We start from the raw sequence: 13,443 nt of genomic DNA on the forward strand, positions 1-13,443 counted from the left end.
CCTCTAAAAACAACAACAAAAAAGTGGTTTATGTATATGCAAATTAATTTAAGCCAGCCATAAAGTAGAATAAAATTATGTCATTTGCCAGAAAATGGATAGAACTAGAGATTATCAAGTTAAGTAAAATAAATCTGACTCAGAAAGATAAATATTGCATGCTTTTTTTCCTATGTGGAACCTGGGTTTGACAATATAAATATACATGACACAAACACATACAGGGGCTGATTAGGGGAGAAAAGGGACCAGAAAGAAATTAAGGGAGGCCATGAGGGAGTAATAGGAGGTTGGTATGAACAATGTAGAGTGATGTACATATATGAAGATGTTATAGTGAAACCTGTTTAACTTTACACTGAAATAAAAAGCAGATTTATGTATAAACATATTAATAGAAAGAAAACTAGATCTGATGATAAATTAAGTCATTCTACTTGTTAGAGTAGGGGTGGATTAATTCTCTTGTGTCATGCTGACAGAAGCAGAAACTATAATTTCTTTAATAAAAAATTGGAAGTAACTAAAATTTAACATTTGGTCCAGCATCTAACCTTTCTGGACTACTCTCTCAATTATATCAAATATGTGCACATGGCTACAGTACCAGTCTGTGTGAAAGTCCACCTTCAGTGCTTCTTACAAGGGAGCTGGACACAGACTGAGACACAAATGTCCCTGTAGCGCAACCCGTGCCAGCTATTAGAGTTTGAAGGTAGCTGTGTGGACCAATAGGGTCTGTCATCTTCAAGATGTACGGATACATCAACAAACAGGGGTGTATAGTACACTGAGAATACAAATCACCAGTGTTCTGTTGGAACAACGAAGAAAACACTAATGTGCCTATAACTGAGGTAGAAATTTGCAAAATTAAGGAAGGAAACTGACTTTCTACCTTTGTAAGACAAATAAACAAAAACGTATTACTAAATATAAGTTATGAAAACAGAAAGCAACTCTAATGTCTGTAACATGAAGAAGTCACTGAAGAAAGCCAGAAGCTCCTGCAGTGTTGGAGACTCTGGCGGACGGTACCTTTCCACTCTTCTATTGTGTGCTCCCTTTCATCTAACTGCTTGTCAGGGATCTTTGGTGGTGGCTGAAAGACACAAGTCAGTAACAACTGAGTTAGTTTACTGCAAGTATATATACAATTAATTACTTGAAATATCAGCTAGATATAAGACTTGCAAAAATGAATCATGAGACAAAGGCTGATCAATTATCATTAACTTTCTAGAGAATAGTTCTGTGAGATTCCTTTCTAAGTAATAAGCTGTTTGTCTTTTTTCTTTTATCCCAAGTTTTAAAATTGTCACATTTTACCTGCATTTCAGAAATCTGCTCTGATTTAAATATAAAACATTGTTTCTATCTAAGGATGAGCCACAGGCATCCTAGGCTCCTCTCATCAACTGTGAGTGAGAAACAGTGGGAGGTTCTTGACTATGATGATGGCTTAGAAAGATGCTCATTAACCTAAGGTTTTCTTTATGAAAACCTAGGGAAACACCAGCACCATCTATGAAGTTTTTAGTCCTGGCTCTAAGATTTGAGTATGTTCTTGAAACATTAAGAAAATAACTTACGGCTTCTGCTTCTGAAGGATCATACCAGACGTTGATGTATGGGTGCTGCAGAGCTTCGTCTACGGAGATCCTTTTGGATGCATCTATTACTAGCATTTTGGATAACAAATCTCTTGCCTGACTGGCTGCAAAAATAATGATATTAATATACACTAGTTCATGAGATTCTCCAATCATTCACACTAGGATGTTGAGGTTACACTTATTCTAGGAATTCATCTTGGCCAGGCATGTGTGGTCCATATGCATGTAATTGCTAAACTGAGGATGTGGAGGCAAGAGGATCACACTTCCAGGTGAGTTTATATAAGCTGAGCCAAACCAAACTAAACCAAGACAAAACAAATCCTATGCTTTTAAAAAGACGCTTTTGTTATTTATTTTTATGACTACTAAAAAAAATTTATTGCAGTTTTTGCTTGTTTGTTTCATCTTTTGAGACAGGGTTTTCTCTGTGTAGCCTTGGCTATCCTAGAAATTGTTCTGTAACTATGTTAGCCTTGAACTGGTCTCTGCCTCCCAAATGCTGAAATTAAAGGTGCTTACCATTACTGCCCACCTTGATGTATTTTCCAGTTATGTGTATATGTATGTACAGAGGGAAGGGGTGGTTGTATGTGTGTGCACATGAATACATGTGCCCAGGGAGGCCAGAGAGGGCACTGGATATTCTGAAGCTGGATGGATTTGTGAGTGGTTGTAAACTGTTTCACGTGGAGGGTTGGAATTGAACTCAGGTCCTCCACAAGAGCAGCAAACAACCTCTCTAGCCCCTGTTTTTTGTTTTCATTTTGTTTTTTAAAGACTAGGTCATATTATGTACCCTAGGCTTCCCTGGAACTTACTAGGTAGCCCAAGATTATCTCAAAACTCCTAACAATCTATTAGACACTGCTTCCCAAGTGCTAGGATTACACTGGAAACATCCACACTGAAAGAATAATTTTTACTATAAAACTGGGATACAGGCTTGAAGAGATGGCTCAATGGTTAAGAGCACCGACTGCACACATCAAATGAGGTACAAGAAGAAAGGAAGAGTGGTCCCCTGTTCTGGAAAGACTCAGTGAAGCAGTAGTCGGCAAAACCAGAACGGGGAAGTGGGAAGGGGTGGGTGGAAGGACAGGGGGAGAGAAGGGGGCTTGCGGGACTTTCCGGGAGTGGGAGGCTAGAAAAGGGGAAATCATTTGAAATGTAAATAAAAAAATATATCGAATAAAAAAAAAAAAAGAGCACCGACTGCTTTCCCAAAAATTCTGAGTTCAAATCCTAGCAACCACATGGTGGCTTACAACCATCCATAACGAAATCTGACACCCTCTTCTGAAGTGTCTGAAGACAGTTACAGTATACACACATATAATAATGAATAAATCTTAAAAAAACAAAAACAAAACAGGGCACATATGTGACTTATAAAATAGAACTTTTTTTTTAAGGTAGGGTCTTCATTAAGTAGCCCCGATTGACCCTAAACTCAGAAATCTTCCTGTCCCTGCCTCCCACATACAAGGATTAAAGGCAAGTGTCACCATATCCAGCTAAAATGCAAAAATCAGAGACAAAAAAACAAAACCTTTATTATGTTCCACTAGCAGGCATAATTTTGAGTTAGCTCCTTTAAGAATATGATTAAACATTCTTCCTATACATGTATATCCAAAACAGAGTTTATTGCATACAATTAAACAACTTACCTTTAAGTTTGTTATGCTCTGAGTCGGCTGGGAAAAGCACATCAGGGAATAGTTTCTCAAAGCTATATCCAGCATATTTAGGCCTGTTTTCAACATAAGTCCTTACTGTTGGCTGCAGTTTCTTCATGAATTCAGGACAAGGTGTTCCGAGCTGTTCAATAACTTTATTCCACTGATCAATATCTATTATCAAGTAGCTAAGAAAAATACTCCATGTATCAAATATTCAACATTGTAATCATATATACATTACTAAATATAAGAAAATGGAAAATTTAAAAATCCTGAAGAATGTGGCCATTATATATTTTGTACCTCAAAGCCACCTACAAAAAGCAATGATTATAATTGGATAAAAATGATGAATAAATAAGCTCTGTTAATCTTATTTATTGTGAGTGAAAGTATATATAAACACCAATTTTATCATAAAATGGAGGCATAAACAAGCAAATTGAAAATAAAAATTATAACTAAAAACTAAACTATCATTACTATACATAAAAATCAAAATGCAAACTGCACAAAATTTTAACATTTAAAAAATTTGCCTTTCTCCCAGTTCTTAAAAACCTGTAAATGCATTTCCTAGAGAGTAAAAAATATTTCTAGTCTGTTCTGCTTTTTTGAGTTCTTTATACTAACAGAAAACACCCGGTTGTGACAAAAATGATAGCTTTAATAATAGTAGCATTTTCCTTTCCTATTCTCAGGCTTGCCTATGTTAATAACATTTGTACAGCTCTGAAATGAATGACCATGACACCAGTATCTCAGTATGCTGAAGACTAGGATTTTCTGGTCTTGTTCCTTCTAGTCTTGATACTCCAAACCTCCAAAGACTACTGCCCCACACGTTCTTACTGTAACCTAAAACAATTCTGTGTTACTCACTGATCGACACATCACTGTTAACATAAATATTAAAAACTGATGAACTAAAAGCATGAATTCAACCTATTTACCAACACGAGAAAACTTCTTGCTGACATTCTCAGCATTCTATGTTAATGTAATGAGACAAGACGTAACATACAGCACAGTAACAGAAAGACATGGGGGAACCAAACCAAACCAAACAAACCAAAAAACAAACAACCCAAAAAAACAACAACAAAACAAACAGTAGCAACAAATAATTTCAAAATTCATGCTACCTTCACAATAGCTAAAGACTTACTCTAATGAAAGCCATAACTTTTTATGCTAATCAGCTCTAAGCACGAAAGGACTTGTGAATTAACCACATTTGAGCCCTTTTCAAAATTAACATATAAAATAAATGAGGAGAAGAAAGTCTATGTCAGGTAAGAGGTGGTACTCTGGAAGAGTAATTTAACAATGCTTTGTATTAGGAAGAGACAAAATACATTCTACTTAACCAGGCTGAAGCAGTACCATACATTTTGACCTTTAGAAACTACATTTTAGGCCAAAGATAAGGATACGATCTGTACCTGGGAACAAAACACCACCTTTGATCATTTCTCCCATGATGCACCCAACTGACCAAATGTCAACTGAAAACAAAATGCAATGACATTAACATAAAGATTTTGGTTAAAATAAAAAGAAAAATATATAAACACTAAAAACACACACACACCATATACATTTAAATTATAAAAAGCAATATAAAATAAAAATGAATGACAGTGAATGTGCTGACGACCAGCAGAGACTGTATGTCCGGCTGCCAAATGCAGCCTACTAACACTTTGGCTTCTTAGCTCAACCATTTTTTGAACTATTAACAGCCACAAACTTTACATCTATTTTAAAAACCTGTATTGTACAGATGTAGCATATATATTTCTTTTCATTAACAAACAGAAGGAAGTTCATCACCTAGCTAATTAATCTGCTGCAGCAGCACAAGGATACAGTCCCTTCCTGGAAAGAGGATTTTGTGGCAAACCATTTCTCCCATAATGCACCCCACAGACCATAAATCCACTATATGTTTGCAGCACAAAAGAAGAAAAAGCAAAGCAAAAGATCGTTAAAATCAAAGAAGCGTAATATGACTGCATCATTTAAAAAACTGCAGAACATCACAAAAAGAAAAAGCTGGTTTTAATTTCAAATAATGGAATAATTTAACACAAAATACTTTTTAAAAAGCTTTGATTCACAAAAGAAAGTATGAAGTATGGCATTTTAATTACATGTCTAATTTTAAAGTGAGAGCTATGCACAGGTATTGCATAAATTTTAAAAAACCTATACATTTTATAACTGAGATTTTGCATGTAATATACAAAGTAGAACCAAACAAAATTTACAAATAAGCTTTAACATGTATATGAGGTCATAAAATTGTAAAACTAAGATGTATCATTATGAGGTTTAACTGTGCATTTTACTCTCTCTTTAAGTTAAATTAAAAAGCATAAGCAGAAATAATTTAGCATATAAAAACAGGAAGATATCTGTATTTTAGTAAAATACTAACCTAAATTTTTTTTTCAGAAAATTCCAAACTGGGTTCTCAGGTTTATTTAACTGAAAAGGCTTTGTTTATTCTGAACTAAAAGTAACTTATTCTCTTGGCAATCATTTTACATCTATATCCACCTCTACCCATAAAGGAACAAATGGACAGAAAAAGAACAGCATATCTACCAAGAAACCTTGGTAAACAAGTATTTTTCATTATCTCTTTTTTAAGTTTTTTTTTTTTTTTTTTTTTTTAACTTTGGGTTTAAAAGTTAGTTTTGGTAGAATGCAATATCAAAGTGTCAAAATGCCTACAGACCAGTAGTCTATAGTCTCCTAGCAGACCTCTATTATAAAATCTGCTACAAGAGGTCTAATTTGCTATCAGAAAGTTTAAAATAGATTAGATTACTCCCAAACTTTCCAAATTATTCTGAAATACTCTGCAACAAAACCAAAAAGGAAATCTCATGCTCCCCCCCCCCCCGACCCTCCCTCCCGTGTGTGTGTGTGTGTGTGTGTGTGTGTGTCTGTGTGTGTGTGTCTCAAAGAAGGACAAAGGACATGTGTATGTTACCCCCTGCTGGCTAATATAGTTATGAGCGAAGAAATACTAGATTTGACTAGGTTGCTGGGAGAACAGGCAGGAAAAGCAATGAGATGATTTATGTGACTCTCATCTAAGAGAGGACAACATGTCAATTCTTACGGTAGCTTCTCTAATTTCTGGTACGGAGTTATATCAAGATCATATTTATAGGACATCAACATATGGTGCAATCTCTGTAATAATCAAAAGTTTCACAGCAAAGAGCAATAGCAATCTGCCTATCAAGTCTCACCTTATGTTGAGACTAAGAAACAGAAAAGCATGTTTATTTCAAAAACAGTTGATATTTAAAGTATTTGTTTTAAATTAGCTCAAAAAAGAAAATTAAGCAATTTCTCAGATTTCAATGGTATCATATACATGTCCATATGTATGTATGTATGTATGTATGTATGTATGTAAGAACCTTCAAGATTGACTTAATAGTTTCCTGATTTAAAGTGAACCACTGTTCCAATTTCCATCCTAGAAACATGCCACATTTAAAAAGTTATGGTTTAATTCAACATATCCACACATAATACTATATGCAATTTCCTTAAGGCAAACCACAGGCTCTAACCAAACACTAGTGCTTCCCACAAGTGGTTGAGTTATCCAGTAGCTTTCCAGAATTGGAAAATGTAGCTCTCAGAGTTTATTGTGAATGCTACTATTTTTGTTTGTTTATTTATTATTGTTTGTTTATTTATTATTGTTTGTTTGTTATTGTTTGTTTGTTTTGTTTTCTGAGACAGGGTTTCTCTGTGTAATAGGCCAGGCTGTCCTCAAACTTACAGAGATTGCATGCCTCTGCCTCTTGAATGCTAGAAATAAAGGTGTGTGCCACCATACCCAGCTTGTAAGTGCTACTATTAACACTAACTAAAGGTGCTAGAGATGAGAGCAAATATGACTAATATACACTAGAATTACTACTAAGATTATTAAGAAGTATATATTCATGTTTAAATTACAGACAAGCAGAGGGCATAAATCCTAGTTTTAGAATTCTTCATCTAGGTATTCACATTTAAGATAAGATCCCCATGCTTTCCCAACCATTCATGGCAAAATGTTTAAATCCTTTGATTTAAACAGACATTTGAAATTGCAATGCTGCATTTCAATTTAAGTATATAAAAACTGATTATAAACAAAATCAGAAGAATATTTCAAAGAGAAAGTGTATGCTGACCGTTCTCCTTGTAGCCCATGCCGAGAATGACCTCTGGTGCTCTGTAGTATCGAGTCACTACATAAGGCGTCATCATAAAACTCGTTCCTGCAGTCCTCGCCAGTCCAAAATCAAGAATCTTCAAAGTGCAGTCTGATTTGACTACTATATTACTAGGCTTTAAGTCCTTCAAGAAACAAACATTAAAATGATTGCTAAGACAGATACAAAGATTTGTTTTGCTCAACTGAGTTACATAATCTTCAGTTTGTTAACTGTTGACTATTTTTACTGCAGTATCACTGCAGAGGTTCCTTACAATAGGCAAACCCAACAAGTCAGATTTAATATAATTTTATTTACATAAACAACCCCAGTATGACATCATTAATGCTTATTTACTTAAAAATAAAAAAATATTAAATTGTGTTTCCTATTTTATTTATCTCTGTTAAGTTGAGGACAGCCTGGTCTACAAAGCAGGTTCCAGCATAGCCAGGCTGTTATATAGAGAAACCCTGTCTCAGAAAACCAAGCCAAACCAAATCAAATGTTAGTATTTCCTAGAAATTCTTGGATAAATAGAACAAGAGCTTATGAAAGAAATCTTCAATCTCATTTAAGAACCTCTGTGCTAGCCGGGCGGTGGTGGCTCACGCCTGTAATCCCAGCACTCTGGGAGGCAGAGGCAGGCAGATTTCTGAGTTCGAGGCCAGCCTGGTCTACAGAGTGAGTTCCAGGACAGCCAGGGCTACACAGAGAAACCCTGTCTGGAAAAAACAAATCCAAAAAAAAAAGTCCCTCTGTGCTAGGAATAGTGGCCCATCCTTTGAAATCCCTGAACTTGAGAACAAAGCAGAAAGGCTGGAAATTCAATATGCACAGTGTACTGCTTAGTTTTTTTGTTAAGTTGACACAAGCTAGAATCATGTAGGAAGAAGAAACAACAGCTGAGAAACTTCTTCTACCAGAATGGCCTGTAGACAACGCTGTGGGTTATTTTCTTAACTAGTAATTGATATAGGATAATCCAATCCATAGACAGTGGTGCCATGCCTGGACAGGTGGTCCTAGTTGTCTAAAAAAACAGGCCACAGGAGCAAGCCAGTAAACAGCATTCCTCCATGGCATCAGCTTCAGTTTCTAATCCAGCTTCCGGCCTGACTTTCCTCAGAGATGGGCTGTTACATGAAAATGTAAGATGAAATAAGCCCTTTCTTCCTCAGATTGTTTTTGGTCAGTGTTTTTGCCACAGCAATAGAAAGCAAATTATGACACACAGCAAGACCTCATCTCAAAATACCAATCAAAAACAACGGGGGCAGCGCGGAGCACGCCTTTAATCCCAGCACTTGGGAGATAAAGGTAGGTGTATTTCTGAGTTTGAAGCCAGCCTGGTCTACAAAGTGAGTTCCAGGACAGTCAGGGCTATACAGAGAAACCCTGCGCACGCGTCGGGGGGGGGGGGGGGGGACAAAACAAAACAAAGAAACCCCCCAATACAAATGCTATTATGGTAAGCCATAAATTAGCATTTATATTCATTTACATACTCAATTAATAGCACTAAAAAAAATATCTCATTTTAGGACTGGAGAGATGGCTCAGTGGTTAAGAGCAAGCAGACTACTGCTCTTGAAAAGATCCTGACTTCAATTTCAAGCAACCACATGGTGGTTGGTTCACAACCATCTGTAATGGGATCTGATACCCTCTTTTGGTATGTCTGAGGACAGCTACAATGTATTCACACATATTAAAAAAATAAACCTCACTGTAAAGTCACAATAAACTTTATATAGCTCTAAAACCACCATGAAACATTCTGATAATATCTGCACAGTTTTGACATAATTCCGGTATATGTTATTTGAACACTGATAGCCTTACATGTCTGCTTTTGTGGGGAGGGAAGCTTGGAATCAGCCTCAGTACAATAAATACTCAGTTCTAAAGAATCAAAAGGTGATTTTCAGCCTGCCCATTCCTGACTTCCCACATATATCACAAACATTTGCTTATAAACGTCTGTTCACATGTAGCAGATATTGGTATGCTGGTGCTACCTGCCAGTCTATAAAATCACTTTCTGCTGATAGTAATAATGTCTTTGTGAAAAACTGCTCCTGCATAATATCCAGGCTTTCACATTCATCATGCTCTTGCCTTTTAGCTTTGACGAACACTCCTATCCACAGCAGTCAAATTATCCCACATATACAGACGGCTAGCAGATTAACAGCAAAAGCTAAGGCCCTCAACACAAAGATCCCTTTTTAAATGTCTACATGCAAGAATGCTATGTGTTGCTTCTAACTTACTCTGACAAGGTACCATGAATAGGCTTAGAAAAGAGACACTAAGGACTTTTTAAATTAAGCATACTAAGAATACAGAGTATTCCTATGGAAGACAAAAAATGTTATCATTTCTATTCTGCAAATAGAATGTTGCTAATCAAAACAAAGGAACGCCCATGCTTAAGAATAAACATAAGCTTAAGTATTCCTCCTATGACTGTTGTTACAGCTGGAAATTACTGCCTCTTTATACTAGGTGGTTCTAGTCTAGAAGAAAAACTCAAAATACTTTTGGTTCTGGAATGATTAGGAGCAAATACATTTCTAGTTTAAAAGAAACTGTATATGGAAATAAACTGCCAAGCATATTTGTCTCTATGAATATTAATTAACTAAGATTCATTTTTTTCTGTATTAATGTTTATCTTTCTACATATGTCCTAACTACTTATAGGACTTGGAGTTTATATTTATTTGAACATATAGACTAGAAATAACTCAACATTCTAAGCCCCTCGCCCCCCAAATTGCCCAAGCCTTTCTCTCTAGTCAAGCAAGATGGCAAAAGTAGACCTAGTAGGTAGAGTGGGAATAAAGTGGACAAGGGCCAGAACATGACCTTGCTTTGGTGATGAGTAACATTGTGTAGATAGTGGGCATTTCTATAAAGCCAAGTGCCCACCTCTACCGTGATACATACATACATACATACATACATACATAACTACATACATTATCCCTACATACATAATGTGAAAAATAAACCTTACTTATATTTGGCTACTCAGAGTCTGATATCTGCTTTTGCAGGTACACACCTTTGGTCCCAATATTTGGGAGGCAGTGGATCTCTGAGTTCAAGCCAGCCTGGTCTACAGAGTTCCAGGACAGTCAGAGATAGGCAGAAAAACCCTGCTTTGAAAAACAACAACAACAAAAAAAACCAAAACAAGAGTCTGATATTTGTTATGTAGCCAAGCCTAGTGTACTCTGGCTGAAACTGACCCAGGACTGGGGAGTTACTATTCTCTCTAATCTGACATCTGAAAGGTTCAAATTTAAGTAATTTTCTTTTTGTTGTTGTTGTTGTTGTTGTTGTTGTTGTTGTTGTTGTTTTTTAGGCAATACTCAAAAGGTTGTTTTATTTACTTTGATATCTATGCTAAGGAAAACTTAAAGGTAGCCTCAAATCAGTTCAAGAATACAGGGGCCATCATGACAGTTCTTTGATTTAGGGATTTCTGATTTTCAGATTAGGGATGCTCAATGGTAAAGTCTATGCAAATTATCTAAAATATCTCACAATCTGAAACACTCTGACCCCAAGCATTTCAGATCAGACAACTTATGCAAGGATTCAGGATCATGAGTTTTGTGACTGAACAGTGCTGACAGCAGTTATCAAAATGGAAAAAGGTCCAAGTTATCTCCACAGGACTTCAACTGATTGCTTCTGCCAAGGAAGGTTTTTTTTGTTTTTGTTTTTTGTTTGTTTTTTTTTTATTGAATATAATCTTCATTTACATTTCAAATGCTAAAACCTTTCCTGGTTTCCCCCCTCCCCCAAAACCCTCAACCCCTCCCTCCCACTCCCTGCCTCCAAGTATATGCCCCTCCACTCCCACCTCCCCCCTTGATTTCCCTTTGTTGGGGGCATCTATTGAGCCTTTAGGCAAACTTAACCATAGTCATTTTCACCCCATGATATCTATAGTTGCTTTTGTGATAAAAGGGCAGAGTCTGGCCAGTAATTGTGACAAGAGGCCATGTCCACAAACAAAAACATCCAGAATATGGCTGTTACATACAGTTCCTTAACCCTTGCTCTATAAGAGGTTAGAAGGCAAAACTTTGTCTGCTGGTGGCTACTGTCTGCATTAGAAATAACTGGCTATTTTAAAAGTAGAAATGAAAGGTAACAATGTCATCATTTTGGACAAGCTAAATGCTGCTAGAACCCAGAAAGAGGCAACAGATGGTTTAGCTTATCCCTGGACCACACATCATCCTTTTACATGCCTGTTCTTATGACAGTTAATGTAACTCAATTACAGTTAATGTAACTCAAAATAACGTGATGCTCACCAGATCTGAAGAATTCTGAATGTGCTTGAGTTAGCATAGTTTCTATTCTTCTACCTCATACCATGAGAAAAGGATGTCCCTGGAAATAATCCTGAACCTGACCTGAGGTCTGGAGCAATGTTGTATGGGCCAACACTGTAGACCCTGAGTAAGCACTGTGCTGTTTCAAGTCATGAATAGCTTGTTAGAAATCATGGACATCTTGGAAGCCTGGAAACTTGAAGGTAGATTCAAGAGAGCTTCAAGTAAGTCCAAAAATACACAGACTGTTAGCTAACAAATATGCTTTAAAAAGACATATAATCAAAAGCTACAAAGGTTACTGATATAATAAACTGAACCACAAGAAACAAAACTCAAATCTGTTGTCAAGAAAGTTACTAAGTAACTTTCATGGACAGGATACCAAGAAAGAAACTCTGTCCAAAATGTCAACAAGAGAACACACTTGTGCTCCTGTCTTTCAGGGGTAGGAAGCAGGCCAAGAAAGCTGAGCAGCCCCCTTCAGTACACAGCCTTCAATACTCACTTGAGATCTATTTAAGGGGGATAAGAGGAAAGGAAGACTTCCATAGGGAGCAGCCAGGTAATGAGGACAACAGTGGGCAGGTTGCACCGTGAAGAAATCAGATTCAGCTCCTCAAGTAGGGAACACTTCTACCCTCCAGCGGAAGGAACAGTTGCAATGTCCATCCAGCACAATTTCAAATACAACTAATAAATCAACATCTGTATTTTCCAGTTTTCCTTGAGCCTGTTTTGACTACCCTGGCCCCACCTGACTATTCGACAGAAGGAACTTGAGGGGAGGGAACACAGCCAGGTCCTATGTTTCTGGGCCCAAAAGATAAACATCTGAATCTGATACAGACACTAAAGTGTATCCACATTAAGGAGGCGTGGAAGAGAACTACGGTAAGTCAGACAACCATGGCCTATAGCAGGCCCAGTAATCACCAACATTCATGAGTTTGCCCTCCTCACATTTTCCTGCTCTTCTAAAACTAGACAGGTCTTTATGGTTAGCTTTGCTGATGCACTGAGTATGGGGTGATGTGTGTCACTTCCAGGCCAGCACGTGAGCCAGTGTATTACCATATGGCTCTCTTCTGCTGACTCAGTAGGAACTAGTTAGAGGGAAGTCTCTCTCATCAAGGGTTTCTAAGTGCCTACAGGGACATCTAACTGCAGTGCCTGGAAAGAATCAAGTTTAGATTGCTTCTTAAGCCAAGTGAGTAATCACAGAATGGCATTGATAAGGTGAACAGAGGATGAAGGTGCTGTGAGGACTACATGCAAAACTGATAGCTACGGTTATGTCAAAATTTTTGGTAGTTGCTTCAGAAAAAGACAGCAAGAAAATATCTGACAGAAACAGCCTTAATTCCCTTAAAAAAATGGGAAGAGTAATCCAGGGAGTGGCTTCAGTAGGCTCTGTGATGTCTGCTCAGAGATTATTAATCTTCTGCTGCCCAGGAGGCCTTTAGGAAACTCCTCCAGGAAGGACCTGTTTTCAGTGCAGAGGTTAAATGGGAGCCATTAGCTGAGGCTTTTGAAATAAATG

The 13,443-nt window shown here is 37.0% G+C and overlaps 1 protein-coding gene across 3 annotated transcripts in view; it reads right to left on the bottom strand.

The window, feature by feature from the left end:
• The window catches only part of Mapk8 (mitogen-activated protein kinase 8), an 80,146-nt gene that overhangs the window by 4,486 nt on the left and 62,217 nt on the right, over positions 1 to 13,443 (bottom strand). For all 3 annotated transcript variants that reach the window (XM_052190156.1, XM_052190157.1, XM_052190158.1), the window contains 5 exons: positions 7,516 to 7,681; positions 4,738 to 4,809; positions 3,290 to 3,472; positions 1,593 to 1,717; positions 1,039 to 1,102 (listed from right to left, as the gene is read on the bottom strand). In XM_052190156.1, the coding sequence (XP_052046116.1) occupies positions 1,039 to 1,102; positions 1,593 to 1,717; positions 3,290 to 3,472; positions 4,738 to 4,809; positions 7,516 to 7,681 (610 nt within the window). The remainder of the gene's footprint in view (positions 1 to 1,038; positions 1,103 to 1,592; positions 1,718 to 3,289; positions 3,473 to 4,737; positions 4,810 to 7,515; positions 7,682 to 13,443) is intronic.

Source organism: Apodemus sylvaticus, chromosome 8, assembly GCF_947179515.1.
Source record: "Apodemus sylvaticus chromosome 8, mApoSyl1.1, whole genome shotgun sequence".
Taxonomy (NCBI): Eukaryota; Metazoa; Chordata; class Mammalia; order Rodentia; family Muridae; genus Apodemus; species Apodemus sylvaticus.